The sequence below is a fragment of the Botrytis cinerea genome, chromosome 6 (assembly GCF_000143535.2).
Source record: "Botrytis cinerea B05.10 chromosome 6, complete sequence".
Lineage (NCBI taxonomy): Eukaryota > Fungi > Ascomycota > Leotiomycetes > Helotiales > Sclerotiniaceae > Botrytis > Botrytis cinerea.
In genome coordinates, this window is record NC_037315.1 from 1,460,064 (window position 1) to 1,484,254 (window position 24,191).

At 43.4% G+C, this 24,191-nt stretch overlaps 6 protein-coding genes across 11 annotated transcripts; 4 read left to right on the forward strand and 2 right to left on the reverse strand.

The window, feature by feature from the left end:
• Positions 1-888: 888 nt before the first annotated feature.
• On the forward strand, positions 889-2,095 carry BCIN_06g04270 (hypothetical protein). Its single transcript, XM_001547111.2, has one exon. It carries the CDS (start codon positions 1,191-1,193, stop codon positions 1,953-1,955), a length of 765 nt encoding a protein of 254 aa, XP_001547161.1. The 5' UTR covers positions 889-1,190; the 3' UTR covers positions 1,956-2,095.
• A 617-nt stretch (positions 2,096-2,712) lies between these two features.
• BCIN_06g04280 (hypothetical protein) lies at positions 2,713-6,850 on the forward strand. Of its 2 annotated transcripts, XM_024693514.1 has the most exons (9): positions 2,713-3,015; positions 3,075-3,099; positions 3,155-3,172; positions 3,227-3,259; positions 3,452-3,558; positions 3,632-4,331; positions 4,392-5,071; positions 5,126-5,809; positions 5,861-6,850. In XM_024693514.1, exons 1-9 carry the CDS (start codon positions 2,864-2,866, stop codon positions 5,883-5,885), a joined length of 2,424 nt encoding a protein of 807 aa, XP_024549301.1. In that variant the 5' UTR covers positions 2,713-2,863; the 3' UTR covers positions 5,886-6,850. The 2 variants fall into 2 exon arrangements, with proteins under 2 accessions (XP_024549301.1, XP_024549300.1); XM_024693515.1 differs by lacking the exons at positions 4,392-5,071; positions 5,126-5,809; positions 5,861-6,850 and having other exon boundaries at positions 3,613-3,751.
• Positions 6,851-8,015: 1,165 nt separating this feature from the next.
• Positions 8,016-9,451, forward strand: BCIN_06g04290 (hypothetical protein). The gene is made up of 3 exons (XM_001547109.2): positions 8,016-8,694; positions 8,762-8,868; positions 8,979-9,451. Exons 1-3 carry the CDS (start codon positions 8,316-8,318, stop codon positions 9,216-9,218), a joined length of 726 nt encoding a protein of 241 aa, XP_001547159.1. The 5' UTR covers positions 8,016-8,315; the 3' UTR covers positions 9,219-9,451.
• A 1,534-nt stretch (positions 9,452-10,985) lies between these two features.
• On the reverse strand, positions 10,986-12,087 carry BCIN_06g04300 (hypothetical protein). The gene is made up of 2 exons (XM_001547108.2): positions 11,861-12,087; positions 10,986-11,794 (listed from the first exon to the last, which is right to left on the reverse strand). The coding sequence occupies exons 1-2, from the start codon at positions 11,966-11,968 to the stop codon at positions 11,204-11,206; spliced, it is 699 nt and encodes a 232-aa protein (XP_001547158.1). The 5' UTR covers positions 11,969-12,087; the 3' UTR covers positions 10,986-11,203.
• A 130-nt stretch (positions 12,088-12,217) lies between these two features.
• Positions 12,218-14,025, forward strand: Bclip2. Of its 2 annotated transcripts, XM_024693517.1 has the most exons (3): positions 12,218-12,293; positions 12,341-12,659; positions 12,727-14,025. In XM_024693517.1, the coding sequence occupies exons 2-3, from the start codon at positions 12,527-12,529 to the stop codon at positions 13,674-13,676; spliced, it is 1,083 nt and encodes a 360-aa protein (XP_024549302.1). In that variant the 5' UTR covers positions 12,218-12,293; positions 12,341-12,526; the 3' UTR covers positions 13,677-14,025. The 2 variants fall into 2 exon arrangements, with proteins under 2 accessions (XP_024549302.1, XP_024549303.1); XM_024693516.1 differs by having other exon boundaries at positions 12,218-12,659.
• A 307-nt stretch (positions 14,026-14,332) lies between these two features.
• BCIN_06g04320 (hypothetical protein) lies at positions 14,333-16,918 on the reverse strand. 4 transcript variants are annotated; one of them, XM_024693519.1, is made up of 7 exons: positions 16,500-16,918; positions 15,967-16,430; positions 15,700-15,804; positions 15,333-15,612; positions 15,079-15,282; positions 14,799-15,025; positions 14,333-14,632 (listed from the first exon to the last, which is right to left on the reverse strand). In XM_024693519.1, the coding sequence occupies exons 3-7, from the start codon at positions 15,710-15,712 to the stop codon at positions 14,520-14,522; spliced, it is 837 nt and encodes a 278-aa protein (XP_024549306.1). In that variant the 5' UTR covers positions 15,713-15,804; positions 15,967-16,430; positions 16,500-16,918; the 3' UTR covers positions 14,333-14,519. The 4 variants fall into 4 exon arrangements, with proteins under 4 accessions (XP_024549306.1, XP_024549307.1, XP_024549304.1 ...); XM_024693518.1 differs by having other exon boundaries at positions 14,333-15,025; XM_024693520.1 differs by lacking the exons at positions 15,700-15,804; positions 15,967-16,430; positions 16,500-16,918 and having other exon boundaries at positions 15,333-15,695.
• Positions 16,919-24,191: the final 7,273 nt, after the last annotated feature.

A 24,191-nucleotide genomic window follows, 5' to 3' on the forward strand; every position in this document is an offset into this window, starting at 1 on the left:
AGAAGATGATTTGATTCTGCGCAACGGTGTAAGAAGCTGATATTTTGAACGGATTTTGACCTTTTCTTAAGGTTTCAATGTGGTATCATCAACCACTCAGATACAATTTGCTACCATTTTCTGAACCATAGAAGATACTAATTCATACTTTTGAGTTATCGCTGGATTTATGACATACATCACAACTTCATCAACGTGCAGAATGACTCCTCAGAAGCGCTTCTAAGTTGGAAAATTGGCTCGAGCTAGATGGCCCAGAAAAGTATGTAGGGGAAAAAAATTCGCTGCCTTCTCGTGGAATAAAAGAAACTTCTTCATTCGTCTAGACCGGTACTTCGAACTGTCATGTAGCATGGGTCAGCACTAAATGGGCTGCGACATCGTGTAGTGAAAAAACAGTGCAAAGTCTGAAGAACACAAAATATCTCGAAAGAGCGAATCATGAGATAACTGGATTGAGCACGTGGGGGTTACCTTTATCTCTATACTTGGATGTGAGTAACAAAATCTAAATACATCCCTTTTCCAGTCGAAATTCCATTCACGAGATGACTCGTCATGCCATTTGTGATCACGTTCACCACAGCATTACTATTCGAATCGCAGAGGCTGGCTGTTCTCTGTGTCGATCCGCAAACCCCAGTCTTCATCCGTGTGGGAGGGCTGGGATGAAGAGTGCAATAGAGAGAAATGGTATAACTCGTGTTTGTTGTGATAAAACGGTAAGGTTAGCAGGTACAATCCGAAAGAAAGCTCGATAGGAATGTCTAATGTTGATGCTAGCCGTGATCTCGGTCGGGATTTACCGACGCTATAACATAGGCATGTCCAGGCGACAATTGTTCACGGCTTGAGACCTCAACCACGAAAATGCTTCATGTCGACCGTGAGTTTCTAATGTTCCGTTTTTCTCAATAACAGAGTAGGTCATCAGGAGGAGGCTTTGTCTAGTCATGAACGAAGGTAATGATCATTTATCGCGATACTGGTGGGGGCGACCTACCTTGGTCGTAATTACTGAATCAGACTCGATCATGATTTAGTCGCGTGAACTTTGTTTTTCTGTCTATCAACAAGAAGACATGATGGGACATCCAAATGCATATATATGCCCGCGTATCTCTGTATCCTTACTTCTCTTTCAATTCATCAGTCTGCCCAGTAAGTCCTTTATTCACTCAACTTGCAATATGTCCGCAGAAAATACCCCTCTTTTATCTGAGCTCACCCCTTCGCATCACCGCCCTGCGTCTACCTCGTCCTCAGTGTCGTTCTTTCCACCTGCCCTACAGAAATTTCGTCTCGCAGTCGGCATTAATGTTCCTGTAACCTCACCTGCAATGTTTCCACCTTCTGACTTCGAAAATCTACGTGGAAATTCCTACGGTATTTACAAATCTGTTCTTGTTCAACAGCGCAACTTCTCCTTGCAATATCACCTCATGGAAGGTGTATACTATATTTCTATACTCTCGCAGCTCTTCATCGGTGGTGTCCTCGCTTCATCTGGCCAACTATCTCAAACGTACCCGCAGGCAGTTCCCATATTAGGAGTTGCCAACACATGTTTAGCTGGAGTTCTAGGACTCCTGAAGAGTCAAGGATTGCCGGATCGACTGCGCAAAGACGAGTTTGAGATGCGAAAAGTCCAAGACTTTATTGAGGAATGCGATGCTAGGCTGGCAATTGGATGGGGAGAGACAATCAGTGAATCGGAGGTGGATGGTCTGATTAAGGAAGTGTTTGATCATTACAGTGTCGCGAGGGACACTACGGAGATGAACAGACCAACCAATTATACATATCAGGCCGATGGGGATGGAACTGGAAACAGAGGAGCCATGAATCTACAGCGCAAAATGCATTCTGAGTCGGCAAATCCTAGGCGTTCGGTCGGAGGCAGACAGAGTAATATTTCGGTCGGTGGGAATGGGAAATCTTTGCAGATATATTAGTGTGCTCCTCGTCTTTGGCCCTTGCTTTCACTTCCTCGCTACCCCCTAAATTTGCTACCTTTGGAAGAGATTCAATACCCTACAGGTTATTGAGTTAACCAGTAAATACCATTTAATACAAATTACGCGTCCAGACTTCATGATGAGATCTTGTTCTAGAATCCTGCAACCTAGTAGTGAAATTGAATGGCCATTGCTCTTGATCTCCAAGCTAGCATGCAGGAAAGATCAATTTGACACCCAACTTGGGCTGTTCTAGTTTCATGTGAGATGTGATGAAGTATTGCCGTTGCAGGATGGAAGTAAGGCTGATGTCACGCCTGGACGAGCCACGACACAAATCAAGGAGAATGTCCGAAACAAGATATGTGGGAACTGATCGCAGAAAAGGGGGAAAATACCGACGAGAGCTATTTGATGGCCAAGTATATTCGGCACAGACAATTTGCATCAGATTGCAGATGCATGGGCTATCTGATTTGTGTTGCAATCTAGCCCGAATGATGGTTGTAGACTTGAAAACATATGGGGCATAAGAATGGACGGCTTGAATAGCGGATGGAACAATCTAATTGCACAGGGAACTTCTAGCAGTTTGTACCTCGAGCTCTCCTTGCTGCCATCTAACAAGTGCGAGCAGATGTGCCGCACTACTACTGCACTCCATGAATTTCAGGGACATGCATAAATTTAAGAGTATCGACCTTAGCTCTTCTTATTCCCACACCCCACACTAAAAAAAACCATCACCTACCTAGATGCGATATGATACGAGCATTAGAAATCATTAATATCGGGAATCCCCATATTTTGGGGCGGGCCCAGATAATATTCCCATTCATCATGATCATGACTACATATGATGAGAATTTGTCCAACTTTTACCTTTCAGAACGATCTCTTCAACGATGAACCCCTCGACAGGTCTCCAGTTTGCTCCTGAACACCAACAACACCATTCTGAAAAGGGATGCCGGGGAAAGCATGATCCTTCACACAACAAGGCAGAAGATATGTCAACGAAGCCCACTTCATTGCCATGTCGTCGAACGTTTCGCAGGTAGGGTCCCATGAATAGAGTTTTCTTCCTATTTATAGTTTGCTGAAATAGAAACGAAGACCCCGGGCAGGCAGAGCATGCGGGGTAAGTGCCATTAACACTCCAGATGGCAGTCGATACTAATGGCATTCTTGAACAGATGTGCCATTCAAGAAGAGTACGGTGTCTCACTTTGAATCGTGCTTCCATCTATATCATTGACGCGGACTAGGTGCGATGCGACGCAGGATCTCACGGAATTCCAGTGAGTATGAACGATACACCAACCAACTCCTTTACTTCAAATGCCTCCTTCAATTGCCTGATGCCACCCTCAATTATTGTGTTTCGTCCCATGTGCTCTTTTTGCTTCCCTATTCAGCATTGATTCCTAATTTTCCTCGTTTCTGCCCAGATTCTGTTCCCAGCAGGCAATACTAATTCCGCGGTTTTGTAGTGCACAAATTGTGAAGCATTCTTCTTGGACTGCAATATACCTCCGCGAAAGAAGAACGCGAGCAGGGAAGGAACATCCGCCGGAAGAAGGAAGTCCGCCAATCAATCGTCAGTATTCAGACCAAGATCTTTCTGAAATTTGTCCCTCAAATCTTTGCTTAGTATTCTTACACAAACATAGAGTTAAGCGGCGCGGTCATTTTGATGAGAACGGCGATGGAGAAGAGGAAAAGAATGACGATGATGAGCTTCCTCGGCCAGTGGCGTCAAATCACGATGATTTTGCCTCTCTGATTCTTCAAGCCGGTGATCATATCAAGCAGCAACCTGATAGTACCAAACAATACGTCAAATTAATAAATCCACCAATTTCCTCATCGGCAATTGAGAATCCTGGAAAGGTAGCATACTTACAGGAAAAATCATCATTGGCAATGCTCATGAAGGACTATTATGGCACAACGGACGCCGTGCACTATCCTCTACCGGAGGACGCTGCAAATCAACACATGGCTACAAAAATGAACCCGGAAGAGATGGATATCCTTGCAAAGCGAGGTGCACTGCAACTTCCACCTCGCGATTTGTGTGAGGAGTTGATTGATGCATATTTCAAATGGGTAGCTCCGGTCATTCCAATTATCAATAAATCGTGGTTCATGCAACGTTGGCACGACCTCGATAACCAGCCTCCCTTACTTCTAATGCAAGCAATCTTGTTGGCTGGATCCAGAGTTTGCACTACACCCATGCTGTTGGATGCAAATGGCTCCCCCATTCCCGCAGCTACAATATTCTATAAGAGAGCAAAAGCGCTTTACGATGCTGATTATGAGGAAGACCGAGTTGTGATAGTTCAGGCACTTATTCTTTTAGGATGGGTACGCTCTTAGTACCTTGTGTTTGTGTCATTGAATCGAATACTAACTATTGAAACCTAGTACTGGGAAGAACCAGGGGTGGTTACAAAAAATGTTTTCTATTGGAATGGACTAGCGACTACTATCGCCCAAGGATTCGGAATGCACCGAAATCCCAGCGGATCTCGTCTCAGTCCTGCGGATAAAAGGCTTTGGAAAAGAATTTGGTGGACTTTGTACATCAGAGATCGGTCAGTAGCAACCGCTCTCGGACGTCCAGCACATATCAACTTGGAAGATTCCGATCTGGAAATGATTCGGGAAGAAGATTTTGTTGACGACCACACGGAACCTGAGGATGAAATACAAGTGCAATTCTTTCTCCAATATGTGAAAATATGCGAGATCATGGACGACATACTCTTTCAGCATTACTCTTTACAATCCAAGAAGCATGGCATTAATTCTCTCATTTTACAACAATGTGATCAGGCTTTGAATGAATGGTTTCAGAACTGCCCCAGACAGATTCGATGGAATTCTTCAAACAACAACTTCTGGTCGTCATATCTGTACTCCATATACCATACTACAAGATGCCTTTTGTATCGCGCCTACTTGCCATCCGTTAAATCGTCATCCGAACTTCACGAGAAGCTTAATATTTCGCAACACCCCGCTTTTCAATCTGCAAGCGCAATTACTTCAGTCGCTGAAAACATGATAGCACGCAATGAGTTGAGGCGCGCTCCTCCATTTTTGTAAGGACAAACATCATGTACACTACATGTTCCATGGTTGCTAATATACTATAGAATATATTCTTTACTTTCTGCCCTTATCATGCATGTCTATGAACTGCAGATCTATCTGCCGTCAACGAATTCAGATGCTCGTAAAAGAGTTTTGATTTGCATGTCTGCTTTGGACAAGCTCTCTGATGTATGGCTAGTCGCTAAGATGGTGAGAGGTCTTTTCGAGACGATTTTGAAGGCAGCAGGATTTGAAAATCATACCCTTGAGGGTACCAAACGTTTCAAGAAAATTGGCGAACATAAAGTGCCCGTCTTCAGCTTCATTGAAGACCCATTATCAGCATCACAATCAGCTAGAGAGTCCAAGGAAGACAGTCTTCCACTTACGCATTCTCTGCTAGCACATCAAAAAGCAACATTGAATTTTGTATCAGGAAAGGGTACAAGGATTTCGAATGAGGGTGGGACATCAATTAGTAACAACGACGATTTTTCACCCACGAGCATATCGTCCTTGCCACCAGTTCAACATCAACCCGCTCCACCAATACATGGAGGTACAGATTTCGTCTCAGGTAATTTGTGGCCTACTACGGTAATGCCTAATCCGACCCAGGAAACAGCTCAATATCAAGACCCTAATTTTCCTGGGAGCATGAATTACTTGTCTCCAGATCCGATGGCATACTGGATACAGCCGGACTTTCAACAAATGATTCCTGCGACTCTGGATGTTGCAGACTGGTTAGCTCCAACTGTTTAATATTGAAGGACTTGTTACTGATATGTGAGTAGGTTCGATTATTTTGGCATGCGATGAAGTGCTTTCCAAGTGTACTACTTCATGTATTTCAATACTTCAAGATTTGAAATGTAGTGAAACTGGTTAGTGTCACCTTCAGCGTGATCCTATGAATCTGGGCTTCTGGTGCATCCAAATTTCTAGAACTATGCGGCTTGACTGGCATACATAATCGGGAATGGATCCCGAACAGTCGACTTCAAATATCAAAAGAGGGTTCGCCATTTATCAAAAGGTTGCGAGAACATATTCGGTTAGCAGCCAATTGCACAGCCAAACTCCACAACGAGCTATACGGGACTAACCGAAACAGTAAAAAGTTGCGATTGGCTGGCTAAACACGTGTTACATCTTGTTCGACGGAAATTTCGTCCTGGTTGGAGCGTATTCAGCCTTCACCCTCCAGTATCTAAAACCTGGTAGCGATCAAAAGAGCTTGTTTTGGCTTTCCCTAGATTTGTGTAATGTATCTAGCATCTTGACCCGCCATTGAGTCATGCTCAGTTCCCTCTAGCTTGATATTCGCAGAGGCTTTCCAGATCTGTATTTGAATTCTACCGGTTAGAATATTTGCAATCTCATTGGGAGACTAACAATTTCTGACAGCGACTGAATGGCAATGATCAAAGGTGTCAAAATTTGTGTATGAGTCAGGGAAAGCTGCATCCATGATGGCGCAATGTCAGGTCACTATGTCTGGTCACTGTTCCTTGATATCTAATCCCTAAGGAATAAATAGAAGAGCTGTAATGAGTTGCATGCCGAGAATTAAGAATCACGAATGATCAAATGCCAACCTTCATGAGTGGGAGATAAAATCATGACGGCTGCGGAAAAAATCTTGAGAGCCCATGATCTTGAGTCATGGGTATCATCATACAGCTTAGTAGAACTCGAGGCGTACCTCGGTCAATTGAGCTGTTGTTCAAACAAACTGATTTTTGGAGTATTGAGTCTACTGATAATTTCGTCCAGCCCTATCATTCCAGTTTGATCTATCAGATCCCGTATTGTGGGGAAAAGCCGCATACGAGATGCTGAAACTTATATGAACCTATCGCTCACATGATCACTCACGCTGTCGTGCACCATCTGATGTTCTACTTTATTGTTCGTTTGAAGTCCTTTCTTTACATGACAAAAAATACCTCGGCATGATATCACAGAGTGGTTGGATGTTTCATACTGTGCTCAGATCATTGCATATAGTCATCATCATTATATATGCCTCTTTCAATTCTATCATGGACACTCTCGTCACAGATGCGATTGGCTCAGGGATCCTGTTTCAAAAAACAAGTTCCCCCACTTGCTTCCAGATCAATAAAATTTTGGAAACTAAACGATAGATTATAGCTTAGACCAGACAAAGACCGGACAGAATCCCATTTATATGAGATGAAAAGAGCAATGTTATTTTGAGAAGCGACAATCCATGGTCCCAATTCATCTCTGAACCTTACCCGTGGATTATGATCTACATGCAAGTGTCATGGCCTCGCGGCAGTTACAGTGGAAAATTATGGGGAAACCTTATCATAATGACAATGACTAATGTGAAAAAGAAACGTTTGTATTTTGGGATTTTTTTGCGAAATCTTTCCTTCTCATTAGTATTCCATGGATTGCTTGCTTGTCTTTCCTCAATTGTATGATGTATCTCTTGGAGAACAACAAAGCGCCGAGGTGTTTTCATGTTCTTCAATGCAACCTCAACAAACCCTCAATAGTTCAGATGATGATCGTAATGAGGGGTGTAGTTCTTGCATTCAGTTGGAATGATATTGGGAATCGAAGATTGGATGAGAATACCCCGCATTCTTGGCTCATGTCGGCTTGCATCTACGAGGTGTAGACATGAAGCACTTAACTCCCGGCATTGCAGACTCCAAGAACACCTCGGGGCCACATCAAGACAGTGACATCTTAACTTTGTATATCGGCTCTGGATAGAAGTCACAGAAACAAATTTTTAGTAGGAAAACAAGCAGTATGGTGGAGTGTTTGGTACCCACTTGGTACAACGGGAGAGCGTCTTTTCGCAAAAGGAATATTCAGCGGGAAGACCCGCTTTTTACCCCTTCATATACTATAGACGAATACCTCGGGAATTTTGAGCCAGCAAGTGATGAGTTTGTTTTTCCCTCTGGTATAGTTGTTAGCTCATTGTTATCGGTACGGATTATTGATGTGATGTGAGCCAAGTTAATGGGACGAGACTGACGAAACATACCAAGAAAGTGTAAAAATATATATATGAGCATTAAACATCCTCTCATTTTTTGTGTATCAGTTTCATCTCATCTCATCTCATCTCATCTCATCTCATCTCATCTCATCTCATCTCATCTCATCTCTTTCGATTCTTCATCTCTCATCCTCGCTGTGACATCTTTCCCGCACACATTCAGCTTGATCCAGTTTACCGTCCACCGCACACCACCCAAAATGCATTCACCACTCGTCCTACTCTCCCTCCTCTCAATCTTCTCCAATTTTCTCATCCACGCAAACCCTCTTCCTCTCCCTGTCCCCCAGCCCGATACCTCTGCCGTAAACGCAACCGCAGCCTGCACTGATATCCGCATCATCACCGCTCGCGCATCCACCGAATTGCCCGGTGAAGGTATCATCGGCGCTCTAGCTTCTGCCATCCAACTCGGGACTAGCAAATCGGTCACGCGAACGTCTGTTTCCTATCCGGCTGTGCTGGCACCTTATGCACCCAGTGTTGCAAGTGGTGTTGCAGCCATGAAGGCAGATATCATTGCGGCGGTTGATGCGTGTCCGTCGCAGAAAATTGTGCTTTTAGGGTACTCCCAGGGTGGTGAGTTTCTTCCAATGCGTCTTTTATATCGTTTCTAAAAAATGCTAATTTGTCATGAAACGAACAGCGGAATGTATCAGTGATACGCTCGGAGGCGGAGGGGGCGGAACGTTGGGAACGAAAACTCCGGCTATCGACTCCTCGTATGGTTCTCATATTAAAGCAGCGGTTATGGTATATACCACCTTTCTCTTCCATGCTCTCCTCTCATCTCCTTTTCTTCAATCGTTGTGATCCCCCGCAGTTTACACACATGATAAGTTTCTAACAAACTCCTCAAATAGATGGGCGATCCTCGCTACATGGTCAACCAACAAGCATTTCACGTGGGAACCTGTTTCCAAAACGGACTCTTTCCCCGCACGAGCGATCAATCGCTCACGAGCTATTCCAGTATCGTGAAATCGTACTGCGATTTTGGAGATCCATTTTGTTGCTCGGGTTTGGATACCTTGGCTCATTTGACTTATGTGACGAAGTATCAATCGTTGGCTTTGTCTTTTGTTTTGGGGAAGATTGCTTAGAGGCAGATAGGGTAGAAAAGAGACTTGGAATGATGAGAGAAGGAAGAGTAAGGAATGGTGAGGTGTGAGTGAAGGAAACGATGAGGTACGTTGCCTTTGGCGATGGTACATTTTATGCTTCTCTTTTTTATATATACTTTTCTCTTCTTTGTATCTACCTTTTTTTTTTTACGACGATGAAGTTGGAGTAGGGGGAGTGGCATTCAACATGCTATTATGAAAATCTTCTTCCAAATTTGAATCTTCCTAATATGATGTTTGTGGGTGTGTGTGGAAAGAAAACCCATAGTGGTGATACTTCCGGCATCATGCAAAAATACACCAAGGTTCTATCTATTCACCTGCTATGCTTAAGTGAGTATTGAATTATAGAGTGTAACATCGCCAGATCTCTCCAAGGCCTCTGAAATAAAACTTGCTCTGCAAGGAAATTGTACATCAAATGATAATATTTCCAAAGACTCATCTCATATCTCGCAGAGTAAAACACGAAATTGCGATGGAAGGTCTTGATTGGCGTTGAACGCCCTTTCCAAGAAGTTAGCTAAGCCTTGAAAATATAGAGCTTGGAGGAGAACAATCACTTTACCACTTAATCGAACTTCAAGAGAATAAATATATTGTAGATATTCAGAGGAAGTGATCGAGAGGAAGAGACACAAGGACTGAACCGTGGTATTTTGTGTCGAAAGATAGAAGGAGAGGAGGGGAAAGGGGGAGAGACGAAGACGGAATGTTTTGAATGACAGCACTTTCCTCGCTCCTCTATTCGATGACTGGCGGATGAATTAGACAAAAAAAAAAATGAAAAGGTAAATTGCAGAATAAGGGGTAATTAAGATGGCTTCTAAGCTCCAAATTTAGAGGTTCTCATTCATCCTAATCAAGCTCGAGGACAAGTGAGTTTCTACACAATGATAGCAATTATAGGCAGAAAAGACATCGTGCCAATCTACCCACCAGAGATATAGTGGGATTTCTTAGATATGCTCTTGCATAAGCGAAGACTTGAGAAGCTGTACAATTTCCATTCCAATGCAACACTGAGAGAAGGCTAGATGTCAGTCTTCAGTCTCAGTTTTCTGGTTTCAACCTCTATACTGCTTCGAGCAAAAACTTTTTGATTGCCCGACAGCCAAGTTCCAGATTTCCTCCTCGGAATAAGAGGTATCATTCAAGCCTCGTTTATCGCATGCTCGATACAGAGGATATCAGTAGCAATAGAAAAAATGAATATCTCCTCTGTCAATGGTTTGGTAGTCCTGAACTATCAATGTAGAAGCTGTGAATGAACGAGCATGAAAATATATATTACAAGTGAGTAATGAGCCAAGATGGTCGATACTGTAGAACTCGCTGTTATAACTTCCTCCTTCTTTTCACTAGTTTTCTGCGCAACTCTTGATTTCAATATCAATACAATGGGCTTTTGCTTACTTTGAAGACTACTGAAGTACATACACTTGTAATGTATTCTATGAAGCTCTAGTCAAAGCTATTGATTTTAGTGACAACAAGAGTTGAACGAGAAATCATTATGTCCACCTTTATGAGAAATGTGACAGCACTGAATGAAAAATCAAAGACCCGAGAAAGCTTAGGTTGGATTACAAACTGGCATGGCGTGGAAAGTATTGGACCTCTCTGCCCTAATCCTATAAGAAATTAAAAGATCAAGAATGTGTGACATCAAGTCTCCATTCCAAAGCAACTAAGCGATGGATTCAGTTATCGATTTGCTTTTTGCCAATCTTGTTCTTGATGCACTGTTGAATTTTCATGGTCCTTTGGTCAGATATCTTCTTTGAAAGAAACGCAGAGGTGATAGAAACCCGAATGAAACTCAACTTCTCAAATAAGTCATCGACCTCAACGATGAATTCGCCCTTACACTTTGCGAGTAATTTTGAATATTCTCATAAAAATGCATATACTTCCAATATATATGAAATCAATCTTCCTGGATTCCATTCCTAATTGCTACCTCAATGAACTCCATTTAATAAAGTTTCACCCTCAGCACTACTTCCTCCCTCACCTGCATCTTCCAAAACCCAATCTCTGACTGCACCTTTCCAATCACTAACCCTCCCATCTCCAACCTTTACACTAACAACCCTCACCTCTTCTCCCTCCACAAACACTCTCCCACCATCTCCCTCTCCAGCCCTAACTCCCTCCTCCCCAAGAAAAACACAATTCTCCAAATGTTTCTCCCTCAACCATTGCTCTTCCTCTCCTCCCCTCTCGACTATCCTCGCTTCCCCATTAATCGTCGCACTAATGCTGCTAATCGCACTCGTATTCAATCCTATCAGCATTTCCGCCAAACTGCTCCTCCCTCCCGCATTCCGCGGCGGACTCGCAGCTCTATTTCCCGTGGGCGGACGATGCGATACCCAATCGTGGACTAACAGCGACACGTGTGGATTTTCGAGAAGGTTGTGAGTTTTCTTCGAGGATGGGTTCGTGGTCATGATGATGGTGGGATGAGGAGACCAGGGGGTGCTGGGGAGATAGGTATAGTTCATGAGGGAGACGTGAGGACGGAGAGATGTGCATGTGGCGAGATGTAGCTATGGTTCATCATCAGTATGTGTTTGTGAAGAAGATGCGATTGAGGGAAGGAGGTGAGAACGTACAAATCTAGCATTTTCTAAACATTGGACTACTTCCGATGGTAAGGTCCTCGAGACTTGGAGATTGGTGGTGCCGGCCGAGGCTTCGTAATTCAAAGGAGCTTCCGACATAATTTCGCGGTGTCAATAAGTTTCTAAGGTGTGAGTTAATTGTGATATATTCGAGGATCAAGAAAAGTCGAAGCCGACGAGTACCGATGGAAGGCAAGCTTAAAACGAAAGAGGAGATCGGGCATGGCGGGGCATTACCTGATCTGACCTCAGCGATGATGTCTGATTATGTAATATTCGATAAGCTCTAATCTTCATCGCAAACTGATCGCAAAACATCTCAAGCAATGCATTTTTACCACTTCATTCGCATATTTCCAGTTCTATGAAACGGACAGAGGAAGTATTCTCTATGGTTGCCATAAACATATTGGCCTTTATCAATGTAGGTATGAAGTAAAGAGGATGAGATTTGGGCTTATTTTCAGACAGTTTGGAAAAGCTCTTATCTAATCTACTCTACTCTACAACATTTCTTTCATTCCTGTCAAAATTCACATTGCTCTTCTCTCTTGCATTGAAACTCATTGTTGCCGGGTCTTCTGTCGCGTTCATTTTCTCTGATGCTACTCTCATGTTTTGTATTGATCTCTTTTCTTTCCTCATGATTACCAAACCATGATTCCTCTACCCCCTCCCTCAATCCGGAGCAATTCCATCCGCCACATTCATCTCAGCGGCGTCACCCCCTTCCACATTGCTCAAACCATTCAATCCACGCTCGTATCCAGACTGCTCGAATATAAGAAAGGTATGTCTATTTCAATGCATTCCTATCTCCCTCCACCGTGTCTACTATAATCCTAACCAGCACGCAGAAGCCTCAGCTCAGCAACATGCCGACCCCAAACCTCCCGCGCCAATCCCCACAGTCCTCACATTCCAACCGACTCCCGTCTACACCACCGGGCGACGCGAGCTCCAAACTCCTCTTTCCGAAACTCTCCTCAAATCTCTTCGCGAGCCATTAATCCCCGTTTCGACCACTCATCTACCAACCATCCGCAAACCATTCACCACCTCTGACAAAACGCAGCAAATAGCCGACGTGGTGCAAACGCCTCGCGGCGGTCTCATAACATTCCACGGTCCCGGCCAACTAGTCATCTATCCCATCGTTGACCTACTAGCTTTCCGTAACATAGGCGCAAAATGTTACGTGAACCTTCTAGAAGAATCGACCATCCGACTGCTCCACAAAATGGGCTTGGAGATTCTCGGAAGAACAGAGAATCCAGGGGTATGGCTGAACGAAGGCGAGAAGCTAGCAAGTTTAGGAGTGCACCTGAGGAGAAACGTAAGTAGTTACGGGGTTGGACTCAACATGATCATGGAGAGAGGATGGTGGGACCGAATCAACGCATGCGGGCTCGACGGCAAAAAAATCGTGAGTATCGATGAACAAATGTCCGATGCGGAAACGCAGGGTTTCAAGGAACACGAAGAGAGCAGATGGCCCGCATACAAAGCCATGTTGAAAGACGGAGCCGCGGTCGCACAAACATGGGTCGCCGAATTTGCCGCAGGACTAGGACGACTAGACCGAGGCGAGAAGTGCGAGGAGAGTAAAACGGCAAGCGAAAATAATATCAAAGCTAGACCCGACGAGAAGAGCAAGCCGGGCGATACCAACGGGGTACATTGGACGAGCTGGGAAGACATGCCAGAATCGGTAAAGAAATTAATCCCATTCGATATCCGCGGAGGAAACGAATTGAACATAAGCACCGGTGGGGGATATGTAGAATACCGACCGTGGAGAGAGTAGAGTAGAAAAGAAGAATGGTAGACGTGCAAAATAATTGACTACAGTCTCCAAGATTTCGTATAATCTTGCAAGAAAATGATCATCTAAAATCCTTACAGAACAACAGCATCTGTCTAACAGTACCTACAAGTGAAGGTTTTTGCAGACAAGCAAGCGACCGACCGACCGAGGAGAGGAATAGATAGATATTATATATACCTACCTGTGTACCTACCTATCTATCTCTTTATTTCTCATAATTATATAAAAAGGTGTAAGCTTTTCTAATAATATGAGTCGTTTCTATGAGGCCGAGCCAAGTCTATGTTACGTATAACATTAGATAGATATACTTTCAATTTAAATCTTATTCTCTCTCATCTCTTCTTATCCTTTCTCATCTTCCCTCATCATTTCTCGTCTTTTCCTTTCCCCTCTTTTTCCTCATCATCTCATCTCCCTCTGTCCTCTTGTATTTATATCAATCTCTTCAATTCCAAACTTGACAACAAGAAGCTTCATACTGATCGAGGAAGTAAATGAAAAGAGATAAGGGGGTAATAGTATTGACCGCAAATGAAGGACGATAACCGGGCAGATAAATAATGAGTCTCATCTCACCAGTCCCTAATCATTTCTTTACACAAACACGAATCACTTATCGATTTGAAGAGCTTTCATGTATTAATAATAGAAAAGCTAACATTAAGGTATTATTACAACCACTAACAAAACAAGTGGCAAAGAAAGAAAGAAGTGAACTCCCCGACCCCATCCAACCATTCACTATTAATATCGCTAACGGGAATCTTCGCGAGATCCCCTGACACTGCCACGGCCGCTAATACGGATTTTCCAATCCGTTCATAAATTAATACAAAAACCTGACTGACGACTAGTCATGGATATCGATTCATTGCTTCTCATGCGTGTCCATTCCGGTCGCAATCTTGTAGTCCAAGTCGGTCGATTTCGTGCTAAATGTCACAGAATTGTTAGCATCGGCCTCATCAACAATGAAGATATGCATTTAAGCATAATCATCCTTGACAACCCGACGCTGACTTTCATTTCTGGTGAACGAGCTATCGTCTCCACGAGTAGCACGTTTCTCGCGTTGATTGCGGTAGAATGAAAACATACCGCCACCATTAGTACCTGCTGCTTCAATTGGAGCATCACGAACAGCGGATGGCTGACTGTTGCGGCGTTCTGCGCGACTTTTACTCGCGCTTCCTCCAATACAAAGGAGAACGGCAGAAATCGCTAGGCATGCCCATGCTGCCCAAGTGAAACCGAATGCATATCGGCCTAGACTCGCACTCATATTGGAGCGACGGAACTGGTTGCGGGTTTTCACGAATTCGGCACTGAAAATTGATTAGATTATGATGTATTGAGTGAGTATGATGGGAGAACTTACGTCATCAATGAAGCTCCAAGGGAGAACCAAAAGAGAGCTATCATTGACAAAACAGATCCGGAAAAGGAGCCTACTCTGCTGGTCATTGCAAAAAGCGAAGCAAAAAACGCGAAGACCGTGAAGAAGAGCCCCATAAGGTAGAACACCCATCCAAATCTCCACATGTAGAAGTAGGTGAAGCTAGTGGTGGACTTTCCGTATGAACTGCATGATATTAATTTGTGTCCCAAATTCTGGGATTGAACATAACTTACCCACGAATACTGGATGGAGCACCAGAGCCACCCCCAACCCAGGCATACCCGAGAGGAAGAGCGGGCACTGAGCTACCACAATCGGTGTTTCCGGCTCCACAGACTCTGAAGAAATTCCATTGTGACACTGGTCTGGCTCCGGCAATACTTGAAGTGTCGGCTGAAAGAAATTGTGTCTTGTCCAGAGGACTTGTGCCTGTGATGCCACCTAATATCACGAAGAACATGAACATAATCGAAGCGCCAAGGAGGATCAGGGACACTATGCCCATTATGCCGCCTGCAATCAATCAACAATCAGCTACTTTTCTTTGAGAGAGTTGGTTTGCGTAACCAAGCATCTGTAGAGATAGAGACAAGAACTCACGAGTAGCAGCCATGATGGACGAAGCGAATTAATTGTAAGATATTAAGAGAAAAAACTCGATTGCAGCAAGAGGAATGCAATGCAATTGTGAAGAATGATAGGAAACTATACAAAGTGCCATGTTAGCCTCTTACATTCCCTATTCCAGCCTATCGTGCCATTGACCAGCAAGGGAAAATCTCCGTCGTCGTACAAGCGACACCTTGCAGATCGGTGTCATTTATCGCAACACCATCAATTAATTGAATGGAAGGGAATCCCACTTACTCCAGACGAAGGGTATCAAAATTGGGCGATGCCTTCAAGATTGTACGGGCAGATAAATAGATGATGTATGGAGATGTGGAATGATTTGTTTGAAAGGAAAGGAAGGAACAGATCGAAAAACCAACAGACAGAAAGCTTTTAAGGGTTGAAATTTTAGTACGCCAGTTTTGTTGCTGGTGCTAAGGTAACTCAAGGAAAGACCAAACCAAGTGGAGGTGGGAGCGGGCGGCAGTTACGGCGATGACGATAGGAAGTTCGCTTCCGCTAGTAAATATCGGGTTAAGTGAGTTTGACGACTTGATCGTTGGCTGAAGATTGACTTGATGTTAATTGACAATGGCCAAGTTCTGCTATGAGGTAGAAGTCTTGGTTGCAGGTGCAGGTAGAAGATGGATGTCCCTCCAGCGACGTGATCTGATGTGTATGTGTATGTGTATGTGTATGTGTATATGTATCATTCGTGTCTTCCAACCTTTCCACGTTAGACATTGCGCTTGGCGGTTTCTTATTCATCTGTCAAGGAGACTCCATACCGGCAGAGGATTTTCCTTTCTTTTCTTTTCTTTTCTTTTCTTCTCTTCTCTTCTCTTCGTCTTTCTTTCTCCCGTCGTCGTTCTTTGTCCTCTCTGCCTCTCTGCATTTCTTCTTCAATTCACGTGCTCTAATACGAACGAACCCATATGTCACCAACGGAAAACAACTGAAATGTGGAAAATGCTTTGACACTGATTACATACGCAATTTGCCGATGAAGCTGTTGATGGTTGGATGTCTGGATGATGTGGCTGACGGACTCTATCGGCCATACGTCATCGTGGAGCGACTAGGGATTGACTAGTGACTGCACTGATCGACTTCTAGGAAGATCCACGATCCACCCAACCGATCCAAGGGTAAAGAAGGAGGAGGAGTGAAGCAAGACTGAAGACGGAAATGAGAAGCTTTGACAATCTTTGACAGCTATGAAATCTTTTTTTTTTCTTTCCTCTCTTGCTCTCCAGCCAAGTTTTGACCAACGACTATGATTCGGTGGTTTAAGGAGGAAAGCAAGTGTCACGACAATTGCTCCCTCGGTACTCACTCTCTCCACACCAATGTCCATTTCGAAAGCGAGATAGCCCGATCGTATACATTGTACTTCGTCGATACCTACAGGAGGGACGAGGCAGAGGTAGTTCATCTGATAACTTGATTTTCCGTCCAAATTAATCAAGTTATTGCGACTATGCTTCTGCACAATGATTCGACGATACGAATTACCCCTCCTTTTCTTGGCGAATAGGATGTCTCTTTGACACTGCATTCTAGAATGTCTTGTCCTGACCATTATCTCATACCCCTCCATCCCCCCATCACACAAGGAGCAGTAGACCGGAAACGTGACTATCACGAGCATCTAGTGGGCGGAACCGTTTGCAGCCGGACAACAACTAGCTTCCTTCAAAGGTAGTTTCCTTCCACCCCCGCTTACCTAGCTGCTCGTTATACAGTCCGGTGTGGGCACAAATGCAAATGCAATTAATTGATATGTTACCTCTGGCTCTTCTACGTATCGTCAAATCTCAATCATCTCATCTCACCCACCAGTCAATGACTCCTTCAACCGGCGTAAATAATATGACTTCACCATTCCCGCGCCTGACGTCACATGACACTCGTGACTTCCCCGCATCTTAGAGAGAAAGAGAAGGGGGCTCAATTATTCAATTATACTAGCATACGAGTTTAAGATATATGATCAAAGGTAGGTAGGCATGTGAAGAGAGCATGTCTATATCTACCAGGAATAATCCCACGTGATTCAAATAAATGAGTGCCCTGATTGAGTCTGTCTAACCATTACAATGTAGGTGAACATTCAACTCAACGGAGGCAACAACAATGATAGAATCGAGCGCAGCGAGGACTGGGGGTTTGGGGGCTTGCCCTCATCAACACGAGACATTAATTGCGATAAAGCATTTCAAGGGTCGACATCTTCTTCCATTTCTACACTGAAGGAGGAGAGACTGAAGGAGGAGAGATTATTCCAATGGCAGAATGACTAAGGTTAACCCAAGGCGGTGAATATGAGAATGGAGAGTGAAATGAATTGTTGAGGGCAACAACACCCCAGGTATGATTCATTATTATCAATTCTCAATCTTATACCTTACATCTCATATCTCATTTCTCATATCATCTTCAAAAGCATACGAAGCCATCCCATTTGACTGCATTAAATCTCTCTCAGGTACCTTTAGCAATATTCAAACGATTGCAAGAAACGATGGCTGTGTTGATGTACGCACCCAGAGGAGAGGAACAGCCAAGCATCTCACGATGAATCCACACGGGATTATTTACTCTGTTCAATCGGGATGCATCTCTGTTTGAAGTGATTCTTATCATGATGTATCGATTCATCTTATTGGAGAATAATTTGAGGAGAATCATCCAGCATACACAAGCCTTCTCGAAAGAATCGCCCAAGAAATACTATCAATCCGATGGGCAATTTTCTGCACTGGCGTGGGTTCAATATTTGCTGTCTGCATATCATCGTTCGATGAAACATTAGAGAGTATTAGGCCCGAATCAAAATCATCTATCTAGTTTACCTGGATGCTCTCCAATACGATAATTTTCGAGAGAAAAAAATTGAGCAACGTTACAAATACTCAGAGCGCGAGGAGGAAAATTCAGATTCATGCAGGGACTATCGAACATCCTACCACATTATCCTATATTGAATCTCCGAAGCACTACACTGTAACGGCTATATGCGAATCTCAACATCTCTCAAATTAAATCCTCAAGGGGGCGGATCATCCCCGATCCCCTACAGCACCCGATTTCAACACTACCACCACGGTCCGTTCCGAATGGGAAAACTACATCCCACCTATGAACATCTCGATCCCGGCCTCCAATCCTTCATCATACGATAACCGAGTTCCTGGGACACCATTCACGTCTTGCATATCCCAGGGTGGGATTTCAGGAAGGTAGATTTAAGGATTAAATGTGACATACTTTTTTGGAAGTATCCCCGATGCTTATGCATCGGATTGCAAACTAATCGAGTAAGTGCGGACCGAGTACTCTTCAATGCCACGCACATTGGATGTATGTGAGATTGTGTGTAACGGTGTGAATGATAGCCGAGGGAGTGGACTGGAGTACTAGGTAGGTACATAAACCTTGCGGCAGGAGATCGACAAACCCCGGATGAATCCACTTGGATTTAAGAATTTCTAGGACTAGCTAGATTTTACCGTTTTGATGGATGGAAGGGAATGTGATTTTGTGATACATTTGTTTATCTGTTATAATCTTCAGGGAAGTTTCCCTAGAATGGCAGAATTCTTTGTAAACATCTCTCTAGAGATGTTGGGTGTGCGTGGGGGTTTCTTTTTTACTCTCGTATGAGAAATTCTCAAGGGCTGAAAGTTTGATATTTGAGGAATTGAGTATGGATCTCAGAGAATTTTTGTTTATTTAATACCTCAAGTAGATCCTCAAAGTTTCTGACAATGGTTGAGCGTCTCAATATTTTGAGTGAATTTAATGGCTCAAGTGAATTTAAGACCTCAGGCGAATCTAACAACTCAAGCGAATTTAAACTCTCCAATAGATTTAATCCCTCAAGTAAATATATTCTCTCCAGGGAATTCCAAGACTTTCCTGTGAACGTCGAGCGTCTGAATCAAGTTTCGTTTGTTCAATATCATATCATGTAATTTACATTCAATTTATTTATACCGTCTATTCCTTGAGTGCTTGAGCGACATGTTGCAAAACATAACATGGGAATATCTCTCGCCTGTTCCCAGCGCATGATATCGAAGAGTGATGAATATGCGTGTGGGATATAGATGTGTGTTATACATAGTAATTATGAAAACGAGAGAAAGTCCATCTCAAGATTTAAATACGCAAGTGTGGAAGGAATCATGAACATCCTTGGATTTCTTGTAAATCTTTGCGTTTGTATTTATTCGTATGAGTAAGAGTGATGTGTAGGTGGGAATGAATCGGAGAAGTCTTTGTTTGTGTAGGTGTATGTATGTATGTGTGGTTGGGAGATTGCAGAGTCGAAGGGAGGAATAGATGATTTGGTTTGGGGTTTGGAAGAAATAGATAAAGAGATCGAGGGGGGGAGTAGATGATGGGAAGTTCTGGGGAAGAATTGCGATTCTTGAGATGGACTGGAGGGAGATGATCTGGGGCTATAGATGTAGTGGAGTGGTGGGGAAGATACAGGAGGAATGGGAGATGGAGAGGGTAGTTGGCTAGATGCTCTCGTTACTACTTTCTCGAGGATTCATCTATTAATAGAGATTCTTATCATCTCTCGACAGTGCACACACGCTGTTTATCTATAAGCATTCTGTATACGGATAGAATATTTAGTCTCGGTCATTATTTGTCTAAAGCAGGAATACTGTAGTATATATACGTGATCCAGATACAAAGTTCAAGCACTTCAAGATCCCTCGAAGTCAAAGCATGAAAAGGGATAAATTAATTTCAGGAAACCCCAAGAATTTAATCGTGCATTATCGATTTCTCAAGAGAGAGATCGATCATACTCGCTTGAGTATTGTTGGAGATATTAATTGGTAAACAAACAATTCTTGTGGGAAAGAAGATGATATTGCATCTGTCTTGTTAAATACATCGTTCCATTTTGTCATGACGATGGATATATGTATACGCAGATGCGAAAATGCAAAATTCTAGCCATCTATCGATGTGGACTTCCACATGCGACGTGATGTATAAACGTATCACGATACATTTCCTTGGTAAATGCGCCAAGTGTTCCTGAAAATTCACATCGCTTATCACCTTCAAGCGAACCACACATCCCCGCTAGGGAAGAATGTACGATATTCGAGATGGAGATCGTGAGTTTGACTTGAGACTAGTCGACGTAGTGAGATTGTAGTCGCTTCGGTTTTTCTATAGCTCATGCTATGTATGCCGACGATGCGATACGTCTAGAGTGATGTGTATCTAATGGGACGAAGGAAAGAGGAAAAGGTTATCAAACCCACTTCTCTCTCGAGATATAGTCCGAGTTGCTCGCATATGAGATTTTCCTTTCTGTCTGTCTAATTTTTTCTCGCTTGCCATGTAGCCTCCAAGACTCTGAGGATGATTTGAGATTGGTGTTTGAAAATTCCTCTGTAAATACAGCCTTGGAACTCGGTATTATTCTGTCGATCTATCAATCTCCTTTTCCTCCTTCTCCTCTCCGAAAAGATGACAATCATACTCACTCGAATGAATCTTCAACAAAGCGAAGTAAAATCCACATGCCTCACTAAAGTTTATACGTAGAATATCTACCCACCTAACTATCCTACATCCTTTCCGTAAATCCCATATCTTATTAAATCTTCCCTGTCTTCTACCCATCGCCAGCCCCGCGCTTTTATCACCTCTCCCTATCGATCTATATCATGTAGATTACCACTAAACAGCCCTCAATTCAAACCCACTATCTTCAGAGTATCATTTGTGAATTCCAGAATCTTGTAGTTCTTCACAACACAACTTCACAATCAAACACTGTATATCACCAACCCAGCAAAACCAATCCCTCACTCACACCTCCGCGTATCCAAACATCCAATCTCTTTTCTTCTTCTCTCCTCTCCTTCACTTCCCCAGCCCGGCCCCACATCAATATCTATCCAGCGAACTCCACTTTATCTACACATATACCTAATCGAGTACAATGTATGCATTAAACATACCAACAAGCATAATCACCAACTGTTTGTGCTCTAGATATAGATAGATAGATAGATAGATACCTAGGTAAGTAAATATGTATATGTATATGTATATGTATATTTACACATGTGAAACGCAACTCAACTCGGGGTAGCAAAATCGACTAATTCCCAATTCACAAACTAACAAGTGGATGTACATGCCTACAAACCCTTAAAGATAATCAATCCATCTCATCTTGTGAAAATAAAATTAGCCATCTTCAATAACCTAGCTACATACCTACCTACCATCCATCCATCCATCTCTCATCACATAAAGAATCCAGCCAGATCTAATTCATACCTCTAATCTTTAAATCCCTACTTTTTCCCTCATGCATACATCCACATCCACATCCACATCTACACCGTAAACCATTACGAATACACTACACTACACTACACACCCCTCCCATCCTCATCCTCATCACCATCTCCATCTCCGGCGCATCTCGGCATCACTTCTCTTTCCCTCCCCCACACACTCCTGCTAGTCTAGAACCAAAAAGCCAAAAGCCCAACGTGGATACTTCGTTTCAGAAACCCATAAAATTACATCATTCGATTCATAACCTATATCCCACATAGTTCCATGAGTATAAGTATCCATTGTGATTTATTCAAACTGGGTTTTCACCGTAATTGATCTTTTCTCTACTTGGGGAAATACATCACAACAATAATCTTAATGGCAAATTATGATTTTACGAGTGCTCATCTGGAATCGGTAATCTGTAGTCTATAAGGTATAATTTCTCATCTTCTTTTCCTTGCCCTCGTCCCTCTTCTCTTGCTACTTGTTATCCGAATTGTTCGTTTACATGCATGCATATATTATATACATACATATATACACACATATATAATTCTTTCTACACGCTCAACATCTCAACTCAGATCTCCAATCCCTCTCATCTCATCACATCACATCCTATCCTATCCTATCCTATCCCATCACACTCCATCCCACCCCTCCATGCCCTACCCCTACCTCCACCCTACCCTGCCCTCTAGATCTCATCTCCAATCTCCAATCTCCAATCTCCAATTTCCAATTTCCAATTTCCAATCTCGATCTCACCCGTCGGGGAGCCAATTTTTCAATACCGCTAAACGAATGAATCCTACCCTATCCCATCCCATCTCATCTCAACTCCTCCTTGTCTACTCCATCATCCATCCACCCATCCACATTCGTCCACCCATCCCCCCCCCCAAAATTCTCCCCTCTCGTTTCCTTCATATTTTCTACCCCCCGAGATCCCGCCACCGTATCCACCGAATCCACAAGACCCTCCGAACCTGACGAATCTACCGGCTTCACACCTTTACAACCTCTTCTCTCACTTCACTTCACTTCACCCCAACCCCTCCCTAGCTTATATAAACCAAATCAACCAACAACTACTCCACATCCCACCATCTTGCTAACTCAAAATCCGCATTTCAATCTCAATCTCAATCCCAATCCCGATTCCCCACCACTCCCAGTGCAAATCTCAATCCAGCACCATCTAGTAAGTACATCATATCCTCTCGCCGGAAAAAAAAAACAAAAAAAAAAAGTGGAAGAAAAAAATAAAATTGATCCATCACCACTCCATCAATAACCACTCCGTACCGACTCATTTACCTACCCGACTATCCACCTCGCCTGCGCTCCACGAAGAAACCCCAAGGAGAGCAACTACAGGCAAGCAAGCAAGCAAGGACGCCTCATTCCCCTCCACTACACTCCACTCCACTCCACTACACTCACTGCCCTGCCCTGCACTCCACTCCCAAACCCCCTCCTCGCCCACAACCCAAAACCAAACCCGTTTTTCAAATACATCCACCCAAAAAACCCCCCCATATGACATATGACATATGACATATACGAACCAACCAATGAATTCCCTCAAAATAAATCCCTCCCCCCCACACATCGAAAACTAAAATCTAAAGACTGAAGACTAAAGACTAGAAACTAAAAACCAAAACCTACGTAATCTACTATCCGATCACCCATCACCCATCACCCATCATCCATCATCCACCCTAGTATACTCTCGACATACACATACGCATTCGCATTCACATACACATACACATACAAAACCAAACCCGACTATTCCCCATCGATCCACACCCAACCCACAACCCACAACCCACAATCCCTTCTCTTCCCTTCCCTTCCTTCCCTTCCCTTTCCTACCTAACCACTTTCCCCCTTCCGAATCAATCCCCCTCTCCACTACTCATCCCCGACAATTCCCCATCTATTTATCCATTCATCCATTCATCTATCCATCCCCTGCCGCACACAATATCCCCGATTACTTCCCACTTCCCACTTCCCATTTCCCATTTCCCACGGCTCACGGCTCATCTCGACACAAATGAACTAACTACCTAGATCATAAAAATAACCTCAATACTTCGAACAAACTTCGCCCCTCCCCCCTCCCCCCGCCC